The sequence below is a fragment of the Ranitomeya imitator genome, chromosome 3, assembly GCF_032444005.1.
Source record: "Ranitomeya imitator isolate aRanImi1 chromosome 3, aRanImi1.pri, whole genome shotgun sequence".
Classification (NCBI taxonomy): Eukaryota; Metazoa; Chordata; class Amphibia; order Anura; family Dendrobatidae; genus Ranitomeya; species Ranitomeya imitator.
The window spans coordinates 104,758,361-104,779,287 of NC_091284.1; the positions used below are offsets into that span (position 1 = coordinate 104,758,361).

Sequence of the window (20,927 nt, forward strand, 5' to 3'; positions counted from 1 at the left end):
GCGCCTGTGTGTTGTAGTGCTTCCCTGCTGAGCATTCAGGATAGTCCTCACAACTTCTGTTCTCGTTCTTTCTAGATCTTTCTCTCCTCCGTCCCCCAGGTATGTTATGGCTAGGACGCACCTTTATGACAGGTAGGCCTGGAGTTATTTTGGAACCCTAGTGTCGCCCCTCTCCCACGATTGCCTCCTATGTCCTTCGTAGGTGTTGCATGGTAGACAGCCAACCTGTAATTAACTGTCCTGCCGCTGTTTGAAGTAATGCGTGGAGACTGTTACTTCTTCGGTGCTCCGGCCACCGGCTATGTGCCTCAGTAAGATGTTGCCGTTCTCGGGGCACGACTCCTACTGGCTCTCCTTTGTGCTGATCTCGTTTCTCACTGTTCCACAATATCCTTCGCTTCATGTCTCTTTCTTAGGATACCGCCGCAAGGTAGTGCAGGCGCGGTTCCGTAACAATCTGTCCTTTCGCTAGGTACCTGCCAGATTTCCCAGTTCTGACAGGTCCTCCCTGGAGCTCTCCCAGGCTTCGTTCTGCCTAACTTCCTGTCCAACCTCTAGTTTTTCCAATGTGAGGAGTGGCCTAATAAATAAGCCTTTTACTCCCCCTAGTGGCCAGAGTGTGAAGTGTAGTGTGTGCTTGGTGATACCTGGTCAGTAGAACTCCTTTAGTGCCATCAGACGTACCATCACTCCCCTTAGAGGCAGAGCGACGTTACTGCAACGACCAGATCTCTGGGGCACTGCATTCACACGTTCAGTATTTGGTCAGTATTTTACATCAGTAGTTATAAGCCAAAACCAGGAGTGGAACAATCAAAGGAAAAGTATAATAGAAACATGTCACTACTTCTGTATTTTTCTACCACTCCTGGTTTTGGCTGACAAATACTAAGGTAAAATACTGACCAAATATTGAAAGTGTGAAGGTGGCACAATTGGGACTTTTAAAATTCAATAATAAAAGTAATATTTTAATAAATTACTCTAATTGGATTAGACAGTGAAATACATTAGCATTGGAAGCTCCATTTAAAGCCTCAGTCAAAAATCAGTACAATAATATTGGTGTTGCCAGGTCCAGCACCTTCATTATTTTACCATAACAAAATAATAATACAGAACTAACAACGCAGGTGTGAACAGAGCCTCATTTGTTCATTTCAGATGTCCATGTCTTCAAAAATGTTGGCCCTAATGTTTTGCAGTGATCTGTTGTGTTGTACATACACTAAGGATCACTGTCAGATAGAATCTTTAAAAATGGATAAATAGAAAAAAAAGTATCCCTATTTGGAAAAAAAAATAAGTAAACATACATTTTATGGTCTCAGTTTTGAAAAAAGGGTTTTGGCACAGCACCATTTAATAATTACTTACAAGTGGATGCCAGGCCTCCAAGCAAACGTCCAGTTTGTTTCCTAATAAAAGTCCCATAGTAGGCAGCAATCTGAGCAAAACAAAAGTAAACTTGAAAAAAATTAACTTTTTTGAGCCCAAATGGCAACGTTTTGTTACATAGAAACTTCCTCAAGCAAAGTAAATGTGCAAATGGGGGGCTATGTCGAGGGGCGCTGTTTTTAAAATACTATCATATATTTGGGGAGGTTTCCAATATATAGGACTTGGATATGTCCCTAAAAAATAATTTTGTAAAATTCCTTGGAAAAAGAAAAAATTATGGCTACATTTTTAAACCTCCTAAAATGCTAACAAAATAAAATAACATTTTACAAATGGTGCCAATTTCAAGCAAACATGATGAAAATGTTATGTATTAATATTTTGCTATGGTATGACTATTTAAATTAAATGGATAATTATTCAAAGTATGAAAATGTAATTTTTTTCTAATATTTTTGTCAAATTCCTGACATTTTTTATAAATAAACACAAAACATATTGGCCAAAATTTATCATTATCATAAAGTACAATGTGTCACGAAAAAAACTATCTCCAAATCAATGGGATATGTTGAAGCGTTCCAGAGTTATTACCACAAAAAAAGTGACACTGGTCAGATTTTAAAAAAATTGGCCCGGTCACTAAGGGGTTAAATTCTGATGATCATTTCAACCGTTATACCCAAAAATTGTAAAAGCAGTACCATTTTTTTGGGCAGTATGACCCAAAAAAAAATTATACTATGCAACCAAAATCAATTTGTTTTCTAGAGATGCTATGTTTTCTTCAATGCGGTGAGAGTTGGCTGGTCAGTGCTTTATTTCCTAAATTATTTTTCCTATTAAAAAGTGTAGTGATTGTTATATACTCGGTAACGCACCCTAGGTTTTTCCTTTTTAATCCTTCATAGTCTGCTTAGCGACATTTCTAAAATTATTACTGGGTCTATAACTGCTCTTGTTGAGCAGCCAAGAACAAGCTTCAGATTTTCAATTCTGTTTTTTCATGTACCAATTTTTGACAGCCTGTTATTACTTATATTTTTGACAGCAAGTGGTTAGGAGAAAGCTATGAGCTTTTTCTTTCTTTTTTTTTCCTACAAAATAGTGATATAGAGATGATAAGTGAGCACTACACATAATGGACTAGACATTATCCACTAAATAACCAGGAACTGTAGGCTAAGCCTCTTTTTTGCCAAGGACTAGGCACTAAATGAAAAGACATGAAGGATAATACAATGCTCATGAAATCATCATAATTTTCACATTGAGCTAAAAGAAAGTGTTTAAGGATCACTTAAAGGGGTTCTTCAGTTTTGAAAAAACCCTGAACACTAGCTTCAGTTTTTTTTTCTTTACTCACCCTCCCCGGATCCAGCCTCTCCACCACTGCTCCCAGTGTCTGTTATTGTCTGCAGTGCTGATGTCATTTTAATAGTCAACAGTACTGGAGCCAATAACTGAGCTCAGAGGCTCTGAGCGGCTTGTGATATCAACAAAGGCAGAGCCACTGAGCTTAGTTATTGGGTGCAGAGCTGTCAATGTGACAGTGGCGCGACAAACAGTAACAGACACCAGGATTAGCAGAGGAGACTCAAGGCTGGACAAGAGGACAATGAAGAAAGCACAGTTTGTTTGGTTAAAAACAAATTGCAGCTGGTAGACAATGCTTTCCAAAAATGGAAAAACCCCTTTAACGTAGCACAATAAGGGTGTATTGCTGGTGGTTGTGGACCCACTGCAACATGGGTCAGGCATACCCTGGAGGAGCATAACTAAGAGATTACCGGGTATTCACTACAGCCTTCTATGGTGAGGATAGGCTTGGCTTTTGGTGGTTAATAGGTACCACTCCAGGGCAGTCCCCAGGTCTCCAGCAGCTGACCATATGGTCAGAGACATGGCTGCAAGGTACATGTGGGCGGAAGCAAAAATGTGATCAAACAATGCAAGGTCAGGGCAGACGGCATTGGATCACCATATGTAGCTAAGGTCAGAATAAATGGAAAGGCAAGCCGAGTCAGAAAACAGGAGAGACAATACAATACAGTACCTTACAGGAAGCTAGACAGAACAGAAACTGAAATAGTGCTTAAGTCAGACGAGGAGTGGTAGGAGGGGCTGCCTTCTAAACCCACTGCTGCTTGGTGACAGGCCAGAGAATCTCACCCCTGCAGGACACAATGGGGTTAAATACCTGCAAAAAGTGGCTGCACTTCCTTGTAGCCAGGTGGAGACTTACTAACACCAGATGGATGCAGAAATACTGTAAGAGGCAGCTCAGTGAGACAGCCTGTGACTGGAGAAAGCAGAGCGGTGACTGCAGAGAGTAGGGCGGCGCTTACCGCATGTGGGACTCACCAGCATGACAAGGTTATGAATAAAGGTTTTGGGTGTACATTCTGAGCATATCAGGAAGTAGATAACAATCACAATGCAGAGAAAATCCAGCTCAACGAACTAGTGAACAAACTTATTTTTATATTCACTGAAAGTGCTCAGTGGAGGATAAAACAACAAAACAGAATCAGGGAGGTAAGTTACATGATATGCGACATCGAAGCTTTCACGTAACTGAGCACCCTTACATTACTTTTTCTGTTAGTTCGCTAGTTCATTGAGCTGGATTTTTTCCTGTTTTGTGATTGCTTTATGCTTTGTTGCAGCAAACATCTAAGGATGTCTACTAAGGTGAGCTGGATCCATATTTGTTTTAGTAGATTACAATACAATGCCCATTCTCAAGTAGAAATTTAGACCAACAAAAATGTTGCCTTTGCTTGCTTGTTTATCCTCCATCTAAAGGAACAGCCATGGGGGATGTTATTCACCCGCCAGCTTTTCTAATTCTATCTATAGGACATTTGAATTCCTCTTTGTCTGCTAATAAATAGCTTACATCTTCTGGATCTGTCTTTTATGTAGATAGAATTTTCTTACTTAGAATTTTCTTCTTCACCCCAAACTAAACCAGAAAGATGTCAGACCACAGTTTCTCTTCCCAAATACCCATATCCAGATTCTTTAATTTTATGAAAATGCACTAAATACCAGTAACAGAGAATATTTTGAAAAACTGTGTTTTAGTAGGTCGCAATGGTTTAAAAAACAACAAACAACTTTTAAAATGTTATTTTATCAGTTTGAATCCATTTTAAATGTAGGGCTCTTTTAATGATGCATTCCTTTCTTTTATAAAACAAACCTGTTCTTGGCAGGATCTAAATCTAATATACTTTATAGAAGCATAAGTTCACTGTCTTTTTATCTGGACATTTGACAATAGAGGAGTCATTTTAAAAATGAGCACCCATCTCTATTTGGCCTTCATGCAGGTAAATTGTTATATAATCAAACTGGGCATTAAAATGTCAGAACATGATGTACTGTTTGAAGTTTCCATCCGACAGTCAAAATCCTACATTATGTTAAAGTATAACCAATAATTTCAGAATAAATTGCAACGTGATACAGCATTTCATTATCTGACTCACATTGATTCTTGACATGTTGTGAAAACTTCTTAGCTAAGAAGTTAAGTTTGAGAAACAAAATAGAACTGGCCACATTACTTTGATTTTATTTTTGAAATTATATTTCAATGTTTTAAATATCATACTCCTTGTTCTACCTGACTTTAGCTAATTTAAAGGGAACCTGTCATGTAAAAAAATGCGAATATCATACTCCTTGTTCTACCTGACTTTAGCTAATTTAAAGGGAACCTGTCATGTAAAAAAATGCAATTAACCTGCAGGTATTGGGTCAATTTAAAGGTTATTAGCATTCTAAATCTGCTGGATCGCGGCACTGAAAACCCAGCTACCGGAAGGAAACAAGCTCTAGGCTAGGCTCACATTGCGTCAAGTACATGGCGTTAAACGGATTCGTTAAACGCATGTACAGAAAAGGAGCCAAAATACTAGCGTTAACGCATGTGATCGCGTTTTTTCTTTTTGATGTCCGTTACGAAATATCCGTTTGGCTGCGTTTGTCACTGTCAATAAAGTTGTTCTTTTTTTTTTTTTCCCTTTTGTCACTGTCGGGAGTGGGCACAGACTCATTCTCCATTTTGAAAGCATTGAGTGAACTTCTGCTAGCAAGATGTTTGTGTCTGAGCTTGTTAGATTTCGCTTGATGCGGTTGCGACTTCGGCAGAGAAAGCGTAGTTCGCAAAGGAGATATTGGATCCACGAAGTGAATTTCTTGCGGAATACATATGGTGCCTTTCACACCTTGTATGTGCAGCTCCGGGATCATCCCTTCAAATTCCAACGCTATCTACGGATGTCCATTGAGACCTTTGATGTTCTGCTCTCACATGTGAAGGATGAGATACATCATCATCGCAGCACTTTTCGTGAAAGCATCTGTGCGGAGCAACGTTTAGTAGTGACTGTGAGGTAATTATACATTTTTTTTATCATTCTATTGACAAAGACTAGATCTCGGTATCGTGTGGCCTAATGTTCATTTAGCAATTGTATATTCTATTGTAACTAGCCTTTTAGATGATCATTAAAATCCTAATTTTTTTTTCCTTTTGAATGTCGACAGATATCTGGCTACCAGTGAATCTTTTGCGTCACTGCATTATCAGTTTAGACTTGGGAAGTCAACAATTTGCCAACTTGTTCGGGAAACTTGTGATGCCATTTGGAACAACTTGCAACCACTTGTGCTACCAACACCAACATCAGAAATGTGGCTAGCGATTTCCCAACAGTTTGAGGATGTGGCTAATTTCCCCAATTGTATTGGTGCCGTGGACGGCAAGCACATTCGGATTCAGAAACCTGCGCATAGTGGATCCCTCTACTATAACTATAAGAAATACTTTTCTATAGTATTGATGGTGATTGCGGATGCCAGGTACCGTTTTGTTGCTGTGGATATTGGTGCTTATGGCCGGACTAACGATTCCAGAGTCTTCAGAGACTCCAACATGGGCCGATGTTTGTACAGCCAAAGTTTCAACATACCCTCATCACGACCTCTTCCGGGGACCGAAGGCCCAAGTTTGCCCTATGTTTTAGTTGGTGATGAGGCGTTCCAACTCGGACAAAATCTCCTCAAGCCGTACTCAAGCCGTAGTCTAGACTCCACCAGGCGCATTTTTAATTGTCGCTTGAGCCGGGCAAGACGTTATGTGGAGTGTGCCTTTGGGATTTTGACATTAAAATGGCGGATTTTACTAACCTGCATGCAACTGCAACCAGAAAATGTGGACCGTGTTGTGAAGGCGTGCATCTGTCTGCATAATTTTGTGGCGAGACATGAACCCCAGGTGGTAGATCCCGATGATTGTGAGTCGAACCTCATTAGCATTGAATCGAATGCAGTTTGGTCTACAGCACAAATAATGAGGATTCGTGACCAATTTGCACATTACTTCACACATGAAGGCCATGTTCCATGGCAAGACAGATACGTGTGAAAATAATTTAAAGTCTTCCTGATGTCATGTAAAAAGTTACCTTATGTCGTGTAAAAAGTTATGTTGTGTTAAAAGTTTAAGTAATACAAGAATCTTAAATTTGAAACAGTTTACTAAATGGTTATGGATTTTGCCAACAAACTGTTGGTAGACAGGTTTAACATATGATATCCCATAGGGATGAAAACCAAAGGAAAATAGAAATTTAAAAAAAAAAAAAAAGAAAAAACAAAACTTGCAACGCGGTAATTGCACCTGGCTGGAGACACTGAACAGTACTAAAGACTTTGGTACTGCACGGGCGTCTGCCCAACTGTATGATGGACTGCTACATTGTCTATGAGGTTCCACGCTCGTTTCACCCCGGCCTCTATATTGAGGGTTGTAGGCCGGCATGTCCATTCTTCTTGTTCCCGATGGAGCGGGTTCCTCGGTGCCCACAAATTCCTCAAGAAGGTCGTTCAGTCTTTGCCTAAACATAAGGTTTCTATGTGCCGGGATATTTTGTGCTACAGGCACATAGGATAAGAAAAGTAGCTTCCACTCATTAGCAGAGTATACAGACTCGCGGGCTTGAAGCTTGGTAATTTCCTGCCTCAGGTCTTTGAGCTCACTGCGACACATGTCCTCTACCCGTTGGAGTCCATCGACGATAATTGCATCAGCTTCATCTTTTTGTGATGCTCGCTTGCGTCTACGCTGTGATTGCAACCGGGCACTCACACCTGCAGCAACAGTGCTTCTATCCACAGATCGTGGCTCGCTGATGCCAGACACATCTTCAGGTTGGGTTGGTTCCACTGGAGAAGGCTCCAGTTCCTCTGCTGGTCTAGGCGCAGCGGTACTGCATACCGTGCTGTAAAACCACAAAAAAAAATTAATTATTTTCCTTTAAACAAATATGTCTCGCACACAGACCTATTTCTACTTACGAGCGCTGAGACAATGTTTTTTGAAGGAAGAGCAATTGGTCGTAATGCACATACGGGGTCACCCGTTTGCCACCTGATCCGCTTGGTGCATTCTGACTGTTCCGGTACTCACGGACAAAGCGATCGCGGATGGACTTCCAACGGGTATGGACAGCATCGGCTTTAAATTAAAAAAAAAAAAAATATATATATATATATATAAAAATAGTAGATAGTTTGAAGATATATGAAAAATTGTTCATAGTTTTTTACAATAGTTGATATATAAATAGTATATAGATAGTTGTTAGATAATAGAGAAATAGTTTAGAAATAGTGTATAGATAGATATATAGTGTACAGATAGTTGATAATTGAGAGATAGATAGCAGACAACAAGTGGATAGGTTGATAGGATAGAAATTTTTTTTTTATTTTTTCACATTTTTCGATGTAACGTCAAAAATATTTACCAATTTTTTTCTTTGAGGTTGTCGACTTCTCCATGTATCGGGGATCAAAGTGACATAATTTGATCCCACAACTTGCGGTTCTTCACAATGTCATGGTGGGAGCTGTCACTCTGGTCCCATATGGAGGGGTTGGCTTCCACAATGTTGATCAGTGTCTCGTTGTGAATAGTCAATGGCTCTTCGTCAACGACAATCCTTTTTTTTTTGGTCGCTGACTTGGACTATGTAAACACAAAACGTTATGTTGATAGTGTCAATTTCACTGGATGCCCATATTCATATATACAGAGATAGATAGATCCATAGATACATAGATATAGCGATAGATAGATACATAGATATAGATAGATACATAGATATAGATAGATAGATACATAGATATAGCGATAGATAGATACATAGATATAGCGATAGATACATAGATATAGATAGATAGATACATAGATATAGCGATAGATAGATACATAGATATAGATATAGATAGATACATAGATATAGCGATAGATAGATACATAGATATAGCGATAGATAGATACATAGATATAGATAGATAGATACATAGATATAGAGATAGATAGATACATAGATATAGATAGATAGATAAATAGATGGAGCGATAGATAGTTGATAGATAGTTTATAGATATAGTAGATAAAAAGTGAATAGATAGATTGTTGATAAATATTGGATAGAATATTTCTAGTTTTATATTTACCACTGGCAGTTGTGGCGACGACAGACGGCTAGGGACCTTCATTCTTTTGTGTCCTCCGTGTGCCACAACCTATTGTGTATGTAAAATGTAAAAAAAATTAACATTCATTGGATCAATAAATTTATGCCTGAAAAAGTCAAAATGTGTGCTATGTACCTTTGTGGTTTTTGCCTGTTTTTTGGGGGGAGGTCTAGCAGCCTCGGGCTCAGAAGACTCCTATTCACAATAAAAACATGATTTTTATTACGTGCTTAGCTCAATACAATGGAATTTCACACAACATTATTGTGGTTTTTTAAAGTGCAAGCCTACCGATTGCGATGAAAACACCGCAGACACGCTGCTGCTGCTGCTGCTGACATCAGTATCCGACATCTGCGTGCAACAAAGCAATACATTTTTAGTACACACACATCCGACGGACATTACAGACTCCCATGATGTATACAGAGATATATAATATATAGAAATGTACTTACATTTCCTGTGATCTCTTGCAACACTCTGTCACATGCAGTAGGCCTCAGGAGAAATGTGAGAGTGGGATACTCCTCATTTGGCCGAAATCACATTTCCTGTCACATGACCACATGTGACCACCCTCAAACACTATTAAAACGTGTGGTCCTATTTGGAAATTTTTCATGATTTGCGTCTGACTGCGTTTGCCATAGCCTTCTATGGCAGAATTAACGCTTCTGTTAGTATTGCGTTAGCTTGGCCGGACCCGAAAACGCTGCAAGCCGCGTTCAAGGTCCATCAGAAAAAAAACGTTATGTGACAAACGCATACCCCAATTTAGGGATGCGTCACGATGCGTCAGACAATGCAAGTCTATGGGCGCGTTAGTATGTGCGTTACATTGCGTTTTTACTACTTAAAAACGTGTCCGTTAGACGGACTTACCTAGCGCAATGTGAACCTAGCCTTATTCCTCTGGGTAGTCGCCAGCTTTCAGTCATAGAGGGGTGGTTGGCAAGAATTCAGTCACCATGTATATAGTGAGTGGCTGTAACCACGACCCAGCACTGACTGACAGCTGGTTCTGTATTGATACATTACTGAGCATGCTGTGAGCCATTGCCGGGGCGCGGTTACAGCCGCTCACTATGTAGATGGTGACTGAAATAACATCAGCTGCACCTCTATGACTGAAAGTCTGAGGCTGCTGAGAGGAATAAAGTTAATTTCCTCCCTGCAGCCAGACTTTCAGTTCAGCGGCCGAACTGCTTTCAAATGCTATTAACCATCAGACTAACTCCATATCTTCAGGTTAATAGTGTTTTCACATAACAGGTTCCCTTTAACAAGTTTTTATAGATACTGATTAATTTCCAGGTTTCATTTTTCTCATATTGCTCAAATTAGAATGCAAATGAAAAGGTGGTTATCTACGTAATTGAATTCAAGCATGAGAAAGACAACTGTCTGCTTTCTAAATACATAAATGCATTGCTGGCTTTATTACAGAGAAACTATACGTTAATTCATGCTATCCAAACCATGGGCGGCATGAATCAGAGCCCAGCAGTACGAATGTAGACAAGTATGTTTTTTTAGTGACACCCTCGAACGTTTGAGTGAAAGCATAGTTTGAAGCACTGTTCTCATTTGCTGACAGGCTTTTCCTATGCGTGTACACTAAGAGAAGAGACCTATCAATCAAGTAGATCAGATCAAGCAGAAGCTGGTTGGGGGCAGCGCCAGACTACTCCCATCTCTCCCATCTCTCCCTGTAGTCAGCAGCTCTTCAAACTATGTTTTCTTTGGAGAGTTTCAGAGAAAAATATACCTGTCTGTAATCATCCAGCCAAGCACTGATTCATGCTCCTGTGCTTTGGGCAGCATGAATCAATTCACAGGTTCTCTTTAATAAAAAAAATATGTATTTTTTCACATTTATGTCTACAAGCACCTGCTGTAGCTTAAGTTTTTCCTATGAGCTTCTACTAATAGATATAGTTAGTGAGAATCGCCTATTTTCCAGGGCTAGGCAGCAAATATGTGGAAAATTGGAGCTTTGAACAAGTGCCAAAGGGAAACATATTTTTCACTATCTGAGAACCTATTAAACCATGAAACTCCTCTTGTCCTTTTTTGATACTAAAGAATGGATTTAAATAAGACACCTTTCGGAAGCTTTTATAGGATTTCTCTAATACAGAAGTATACCCGAGAACTTCTACCCAAATAACTTACTATTTAATCAAAAACACTTAAATCTATAGCTAACAATACATATTCATCATGCCACAAAATAATACATCCATGCACTAACCAAATAAAACCGCAAAAAAATACAAAGAATACATCCTTACAGTGATCAAATACAACAGCCAATGGTGAAATTACAGTGCCATATGGATGGATTGCATATTATGAACAAGCAGAAGACTGAAATTATGGTTTGCAACAGTTTGTAGCATAAAAACGGTTTCCGTTTGCCCCCAAAAGTTGCAAAATTCACAAAAATGTGTTTTTTTTATTCTGCCCTTGCTTTGAAAGTGGTCATTACTGCAGTGAAGTGGGCATGGTCAACATGATCAAGTAGTGGTGTCAACAGAAGAGTGGAGACACTGACCAAAGCTCAATATTACAGTGCCAGGGATTGCCACACTGGACAGAGGCGTCTTGTGTTTGTTTCCCCCTCAAAGTATTTTCCACAAATAAATACACACCTCGTGTTTGCTAACAATTTAGTTTTCACCTAATAGAGGAGTCCTGTGTAGTTTCTTTCTACTTAGGAGCATTGAGAACATCAAACTGTGCTGGACCACTTTCATCAAGGACCCTATAGCACAGTGTTCCCCAAATCCGGTCCTCAAGAGCCACCAACGGGTCATGTTTTCAGGATTTCCTTAAGGTACCGTCACATTAAGCGATGCTGCAGCGATAAAGACAACGATGCCGATCGCTGCAGCGTCGCTGTGTGGTCGCTGGAGAGCTGTCACACAGACAACTCTCCAGCGACCAACGATGCCGAGGTCCCCGGGTAACCAGGGTAAACATCGGGTTACTAAGCGCAGGGCTGCGCTTAGTAACCCGATGTTTACCCTGGTTACCTAAAAAAACCAAACACTACATACTTACATTCCGGTGTCTGTCGTGTCCCTCGCAGTCAGCTTCCCGCACTGACTGTGAGCGCCGGCCGGCCGTAAAGCAGAGCACATTGGTGACATCACCGCTGTGCTTTATGGCCGGTGCTCACAGTCAGTGCGGGAAGCTGACTGCGAGGGACGCGACATACACCGGAATGTAAGTATGTAGTGTTTTTTTTTTTTAGGTAACCAGGGTAAACATCAGGTTACTAAGCGCGGCCCTGCGCTTAGTAACCCGATGTTTACCCTGGTTACAAGTGAAGACATCGCTGAATCGGCATCACACACGCCGATTCAGCGATGTCAGCGGGTGACCCAGCGACGAAATAAAGTTCTGGCCTTCTAGCTCCGACCAGCGATGTCACAGCAGGATCCTGATCGCTGCTGCATGTCAAACATAACGATATCGCTATCCAGGATGCTGCAACATCACGGATCACTATCGTTATCATTGTTAAGTCGCTCTGTGTGAAGGTACCTTTAGTATTGCATGGGTGATGCAATTATTGCCTGTGCAGGTGATGCAATTATCACCTGTGCAATACTAAGGAAACACTGAAAACATGACCTGTTGGAGACTCTAGAGGACCGGACTTGGGGAACACTGCAAGCATATTTAAATGGTGCAGATTCAAAAGTGCCAGCTGTATGTCCTTTTGCAATAGTTGAAATCAGAGTAACCAATGATATCAGCTATTTAACCCCACAGATAACAAAAGAGTATGTGGCAGTAGTATGGGTCTCCCTTGATTTTGATTGGTTCATATAGATCCAAGGGCCTAGCAATGGCCTACATGTTTGCCATGTATCAGAACCTATTGAAGTTAAAATAAGTAACTTATCAATATCATTGTTGTTAAAAATTGTCGGTGTTCTCAAGAATGGAGGAATTTTAAGTTTTGCTGTTTAATGCTCAGTACCTTAGGTAACATCCATTGCCACAGTTTATCAGAGGTGGCAAATGCTTTTGCCAAGAAGTACAGATTTCTGTAGAGCTTGGAAGCACTGCTCTGAAGGTGGCCAGATGCTGTTGAAAGAACATGAGACGACCCATTTTAGCCCTGGGTCTGTTAGGCTGTTTATAAGTTTTACACTGGCATCATTATTGAACTATATTTTTCAAGTGGAAGTTAAGAAACAGTAACTGCTGTGTTTTTCTATTCTTCCCCAAATTACCGGTATATGCATCTCCACAATAGTGCCATCAAGAAATGTAACTTGTCACATAAGAAACTATTCATATAAATTTTGGCTTTCAGAACAAAGTGATGAAAAAATAAATTGCTGTATTTTCCAGGAAGAAAAAACATCTGTATCCTTAAGAAATGAAAGAAATATTTTTAAAAAAAGCAGATCCCTAGCAAAGAACAAATAAAATAGAAATGTTTAAAACTCGTAATTTGGACCTACAGTGATCAAACATGAAAGGGTGAATGATGTTTCATTCCAAAAATAGAATAGCCAAGAATACACCAAATGACTCAGCACTGTAAAAGAAATTGTAAGGTTAGAGACGGGTCAGTATCACAATATCTGCAAAGCGTAAATGTCATTTCAAAAACTTTTAAAATGTCAGAAATTTTGATCTGTGGAGGTCAATGACCTGTACCCCATCAGTTGCTTAAAAGAATAAGGAGAATCAGTGAAAATGGGCTTTATAGCCTTTCTATTGATCCTGTCTTCAGTGTCGAAGTAAAAACTTAGCTGACTGCTTCTTCTTCGTTTTAATAATTGGTTTTGAACTACCGTAAGCACTTGACATCTTCTTGATCAAAACTTCTAACAGATTGTTGAAATGACAAACGCACTTTAAAACAGATATAAAGAATTCAGACAGAAGAGAGTTTGAAAATTTTGGCTAACGTGATGTTATAGGGCTCACCTTGTGGGGTGAATCCTCTAAGCCAAGGTCCGGGTGGGCACACAATTCCAGGGCATTGATACAGCAAAAAACGCACATATGGAGCAAGGAATTGAATCACTAGAGGCTGCAGGCAGACAACACACAGAAAAGCAGGTAGTGTCTAGGTTCCTTTTTATCTGAGTGGTGACAAAAATTCCAAAATTTGCTAAAAAAAAAAAAAAAAATTGTGCCATTTTCCGATACCCGTGGCGTCTCCATTTTTTGTGATCTGGGGATGGATGAGGGCTTATTTTTTGCATGCTGACCTGATGTCTTTAATTATACCATTTTGTGCAGACATGATCTTTTGATCGCCTGTTTTTCCATTTTTATGCAATGTCGCAGCGACAAAAAAACCGTAATTCTGGTGTTTTGATTTTTTTCTCGCTACGCCGTTTAGCGATCAGGTTAATCCTTTTTTTTATTGATAGCTTTGGTGATTCTGAACGCGGTACCAAATATGTCTATGTTTGATTTTATTTTTATTGTTTTATTTTGAATGTGGCAAAAGGGGGGTGATTTGAACTTTTATGCTTTTTGAATTTTTTCAGATATTTAATTACATTTTTTTGGCATGCTTCAATAACCTCCATGGAAGGCTAGAAGCAGCCATAACTTGATCGGCACTGCTACATAGAGGTTATGCTCAGATCGCCCCTATGTAGCAGAATTACAGCACTGCTATGAGCGCCGACCACAGGGTGGCACTCATAGCAATCCAGCATCAACAACCATACTGGATTCAAGGAGATCTCTGATAGTCTTGCCGACTCACCGCTGACTCCCGATCACGTGATGGGAGTCAGCGGTGCACGTATTTCTGGCCTGATGGCCAGAAGCGCTTGCTAAATGCCATTGTCTGAGTTTGACAGCGGCATTTAACTAGTTAATAGGAGCGGGCGGATCGCGATAATACCAATATAATTGGTGGGCCCTATATAAGCCTAGGCAGTTGATCCCGTGGGAGCATGCTGAGCCAGTTGTAAAACCTGGCGTGGAGCACAGCAGTGGGCAGCAGCCATAGGGGAATGTGAGGAAGCCTTGCTGAGTAGAGGCAGATGCGTAACATATTGATATGATATTATTGGCCATTGTGATCCTCAAACAGTATGACTGGTTATTGCATAGTTAAATGCTCTTCTGTTTCATGAAACTGTCTCATAGTGAAATATCAGTTAATTTTATTACATCCCACAAAACATAATACATTCTCAATTGAAATCTTTCTTTTAAAATCACACCCGTGCCCAATTAGATGTTATATCACTGCCCAGTGTTTTTTGATTCCCTCTCAGAACATCTGCCACCTACTATGTCTCAGTACCACCATCCAGATCCTCTTGTAAATGGGCAGTAGAGAAATTCTTGCTCAAGAAATATTAGCCACTGTACATATTAGCTTCATAGAGTTCTGCCAGTAAATCATTTGAAAAACTAAAATTTTGTCGTCTAACTTTTTTTTTTTTTTTTGCCCAGTAGTTCAAAGATTTGAAATGGATATAGGTCAGGGGAGCTAAAACAATGCCGCCACTTCAGTCAGTAATTTTCTAGCCAATACAGAATCCTTCAACTTGCTGTTAAGAAAAGCACATTAATTATGATTTACTGGATTAAAGTATTGATTCACCATGGTGCTGACGTTAATTAACCTTCCTTCACTGCGGTGTTGTGAGCTGCTTATTGTTAGCGATGCTAGTATTGTGTTGGAAGGCCTGACTCAGTTTTTCTGTACTTGTCGCTCACTTCAGGGGCTGAAATGCTCTCCAAACTCAGCACCCTTGAATTATTATGGGAGATTTCGAAATCTGGATAACAGAATGACAAGTTTAGAATTGACTTATTTGAAAACGAATAATTGAGAACAAAAGCTCAATACTTCTCTCCTGAATAATCTGCTTTTGGAGAAAGTAATGATACTCCCATACATTTTAGTTCCAAAACTGGCGGGTTTGTGCAAAATTAGTGCAATATATATGGTCACCTTTAAAGGTATCCCAGAAATGTCCATTTTCTTCATCCTCTAGAGGATAGACCAAGGCCATATTAAGCCCTCACTGATCACCAAGCTATCTGAGGTTTTAAAGTTTAAGGGCTCATTCAGATGTGAGTGATTTTCTCATAAAAGAAAATCGGTCCGACTTTCACCAGATTTTATTTATCAGTGTTTCATCAGAGACTGGTCAGTGTGTCAGTTTTTAAAATCAGAGCTTGGTCTGAATTTTGTCAGTTTTTCTCTGATAAGTGATAAGTAATAACAAAAAAAATGTTTTTCTATCTTTTCACATCTAGTAGGTTGTGAAAACAGCATTCAAGTGCTGTTCGATATTTTTCTTTGACCCATAGACTTTAATTGCCGATTTTTATCTGACTCTTGGATCAAATTCGGACATGTTTCCTCGATTTTGCGTTGACCGCCTGTTCTATGAAAAATCAAGTACATGTGAAAATCTCTACTCGCTAATAGAAGTATGAGTGCTATCTGTGAAAAACATGAATAGCACTTGTATCCAAAAGACGGACATGTGAATGAGAAGTAACACTTGAGGTTCCACTAACAACTTGAGATGATGTTCCACCCTTTGTCATTTGTATGTGATGAAACAAGGGTTTACGAATTTTCTTAAGTGTTGGAACAATTATTTGGCTTTGGCAAGTAAGGTTAATAGTGAGTAATTATCAAGTAGGGTTAGTACTTCATGCTTGCAGTGCTAAGATATTTTGTGAATTTAGAATGATCAATGTCTACATGGAGTTTTATTGTCTTCCGGTGATTGAGAATGTGTCAACTGCTTCTCTACCAAATTCTCAGAATATTGACAAGTTAAAAGGCCCAATGTGTCTGCATACTTGTATGAGATTATAGCACTATTTTATATCTCTCTACTTTGTAACAGACTATGACATAATAATAAATTCAGTGAACCCTTGGATCTGTCTTATTATTTAATAACTGAACATAATTTTCTTTTTTTTTCTTTTATATAGGAGACCTCTACCGGGTACATGGAAGGAAACACAGATGTCCCAGACAGAGCAGTTTTGAGATTCATGAAGACAGTGAGGTGAGCGTAATTTCTTTTACCTTTATTCATACATTGTAAAGATAACAAGACAATCGCCATTATCCATTACTTCAATTCTCATAAAACATCAATTTCATGCAGCACAACTGCTTTCTGGGGTTCAAAAATTGGGCAATTAAATTTCTTGGAACTTTTGAAAAGTATGGAGGATCATATAATATATGCCAAACATTTTTTAGAGTGTTTTTCATTTAAAAACATATACTGTTGTGCTCAAAAGTTTACATACCCCGGCAGAATTTTTGCTTTCTTGGCCTATTTTCAGACAATAGGAATGATAACACCAAAACTTTTTCTCCACTCATGGTTAGTGGTTGGGTGAAGCCATTTATTGTCAAACTACTTTGTTTTCTCTTTTTAAATCATAATGACAACCCAAAACATCCAAATTACCCTGATCAAAAGTTCACATACCTCATTTCTTAACACTGCCTATTACCTCCTCTAACATCAATGACAGCTTAAAGTCTTTTGTAGTATTTGTGGATGAGGTTCTTTATTTTCTTAAAAAAGGCTACATTCACATTAGCGTTGTGCGGCGCAGCGTCGGGCGCAGCCGCGGTGACGCATGCGTCATGCGCCCCTATATTTAACATGGGGGGCGCATGGACATGCGTTGTCTTGCATTTTGTGGCGCATGCGTCATTTTGGCGCAACTGTCAGAGCGCAGAGGACGTTGCATGATGCAGTTTTTTCTGCGCCAAAAATCATGCAAAAAATGAACGCATGCGTCACAAAACGCTGCGTTGTGCATGCGTTTTGCATGCATTGTGCGTTGCGTCACTGACGCTGCGCCGCACAAAGCAAATGTGAACGTAGCCTAATGGTAAAGCTGCCCACTCTTCTTGGCAAATAGCTTCTAGTTCCTGTAAATTCCTGGGCTGCGCGCTTGAGATCTCCCCAGAGTGGCTCAATGATATTGAGGTCAGGAGACTGAAATGACCACTCCAGAATCTTCACTTTGTTCTGCTGTAGCCAATGACAGGTCGACTTGGCCTTGTGTTTTGGATCGTTGTCACGTTGGAATGTCAAAGTACGTCCCATGCGCAGCTTCAGGGCTGATGAGTGCAAATTTGCCTCTAGTATTTGCTGATAACATGCTGCATTCATCTTTCCTTCGAATTTGACCAAGTTTCCTGTGCCTTTGTAGCTCGCACATCCCCAAAACATCAGCAATCCACCTCCGTGCTTTACAGTAGGAATAGTGTTCCTTTCATTATAAGCCTTTTTGACCTCCCTCCAAATGTAAAGTTTATAGTGGTGGCCAAAAAGTTCAATTTTGGTCTCATCACTCCAAATTACCTTGTTCCAAAAGTTTTGAGGCTTGTCTCTGTGCTGTTTTGCATTTTGTAGGCAAGATACTTGGTGGCATTTATGCAGTAATGGTGTTCTTCTGGCAACTCGACCATGCAGCCCATTTTTCTTCAAGTGCCTCCTTATTGTTCACCTTGAAACAGCCAGACCGCTAGTTTTCAGAGAGTCCTCTATTTCAGCTAATGTTATTTGTGGGGTTTTCTTTGCATCCCGAACAATTTTCCTGGCAGTTGCAGATTACATTTTTGTTGGTCTACCTGACTGTGGTTTTGCTTTTACAGAGCCCCTGATTTTCCATTTGTTAATCACAGTTTGAATGCTGCAGACTGGCATTATCAATTCCTTGAATATCTTTTTGTATCCCTTTCCTGTTTTATACAGTTCAACTACCTTTTCCCGTAGATCTGTTGACAATTCTTTTGCTTTCCCCATGACTCACAATCCAGAAACATCAGTGGCTGGATGGAGATGCAAGAGTCTGTTTGGATCCCAGAAGCTCACTCAGCTTTCATGCACACACACTGATTCCAAGCAAACAGGTCAAAGGTGAGGATGTTACTTGTGTCTGTAACCCATTTGTGTCATCTTCTGTGCATGCCATCAGGCCAAAATCACAATGGTATGTAAGCTTTTGATCAGGGTCATTTGGATGTTTTGGGTAGTCATTATGATTTTAAAAGAGAAAACACAGTAATTTGACAATCAATGGCTTCACCCAACCACTAACCATGAGTGTAGAAAAAGTTTTCGTGTTCTAATTCATATTCTCTGAAAAAAAAGGCAATAAAGCAAAAAATCTGCCGGGGTATATAAACTTTTGAGCACAACTGTAAGTAACCAATAAGCCTCACTGATTTACTGTAAGCTACTTCGGGTTCCTCCAACTTGTCCTAGTTTTGACAGCTATTTTTTGCATCTAACATTATGGAATCTGATACGGACTCTCCAAAGTCGATATGCACATTACCTCACATGATATATTGATCAATTTATAAAATTTTTATGTCATGGCTTTTATTTTCCCCTGTAGGATGTGGTTTCACAAAACAGCTGCAAGACACATGTCCTTGCTCTTGTCCTTCATGGTGGCAGTATACTAGATACTGGAGGAGGGGATATCAACAGCAAGTTGGCCGATGTCAACACTTTCAGCTCAGTATTTGAGAAAGTGACCAGAGCTCATTTTCCAGCAGCTCTTGGACACATCTTAGTCAAGCTGGTCCCTTGTCCTGCAATATGTTCTGAAGCCTTCTCACTGGTTTACAAGTAAGAATTTATATGCTTGAAATAATAATTTTGGCTAATGTACTAATGAACTTGCAGTATATATAATTTTATCCACATTTTTCTGTTTGTTTTTTTTTTGGTTCTTCTAGCTTCTCAATGTTGTACTTTAATTTCTGTGATAGTGTCATCTTCTAGCGGTAGTGACCGCAACCTCTGCCCCCTGATGACTCTTTGTATGAGTATTCCAGCATGTTAGATAGTGTAGTGAGGGAAGGATAGGGAATTTTTAATTCAAGTATATTAGAAAATAGTTTATATTATGCCATTTAAGGTTTGAACGAGAAAGCTGAGATTATTCAGAGATTTCAGCAGGTAATGGCTCTTATCAGAATTATGTTGGCAGAAAATAAATTGAGATTGTGCCACTGTTAAACATCTTAATGAACCAAACATTATTGTTGATAATAACAAAAAAGAAACTATACCCGATCTCCGTTACAAGAAGCAAAAATAATGTTCTAATAAGAGAAATAAAATAATGGAAATGACCGAAAGAGATTTCTACCACTGTACTTTACAACAAGGTTTCCAGACAAGTGTCTTACAAATAATACAAAAAATACATGTAGCTATGAAGGTTTGTAGGTTACATACCGACATTATGTGAAAGTATAACCTTAAATAGTGCATTAATATGATCGCTCATACATGACTGATAGCTATAGCATTCACCCCTCTGATGGCTTGATTAACATCTTGGATAAACATATTACCTTGTGCACCCTGTCCAGCTGTCCTTGGACCCAGAGTGGAAGGAGCCAACCCTGGCCACTGAAAGTTAGAGAACAAGTGCCCTTTTTCACCCTACTCCCTTTCCTGCTTATACTTTTTTGTTTTTCATATAGTACTTATGCACTGCATCATCTCTGTGTTGGCAGTTATAGAGATGGGCTGAGCTACTCTTGATAATTGATGCAGCCATGTTTTCTTGACAGAGTAGTCCATTGTCACATTTTCACACAAAGAAGCAAGAAGAAGAATGAGAGATATCCTAGTTCTAAGTGACTAGCCAGTGATTGCCTGCAGCAGTCACCTGTCCATACAACCAGAACAGGATGTAAATAGATCTATCGCAATGACTGGCTGCAGCAATCACATCTGTCCGCCAGAAAAGGAAGTATGACTGTGGTCAGAGTACACTTTTATCTAGAATCATTTTGAAAGCCATTGAAAAAATTACATTTGCACAAATGTCTTACCATAAAGTTTTAACCCATTGCTTGACTTCTACTCTTATAGTAATAATAAATAAATGTTTGATGCTTTTAGCTGGTCGTAAAACCATAAGTTTTCCCTCAGATT

General features: G+C 39.5%; 1 protein-coding gene across 1 annotated transcript in view; it reads left to right on the top strand.

Moving 5' to 3' along the window:
• The window catches only part of PITPNM3 (PITPNM family member 3), an 876,999-nt gene that overhangs the window by 592,161 nt on the left and 263,911 nt on the right, over nt 1–20,927 (top strand). Inside the window, exons 4-5 of the mRNA XM_069761259.1 lie at nt 16,927–17,003; nt 19,369–19,604. Of these exons, the coding sequence (XP_069617360.1) occupies nt 16,927–17,003; nt 19,369–19,604 (313 nt within the window). The remainder of the gene's footprint in view (nt 1–16,926; nt 17,004–19,368; nt 19,605–20,927) is intronic.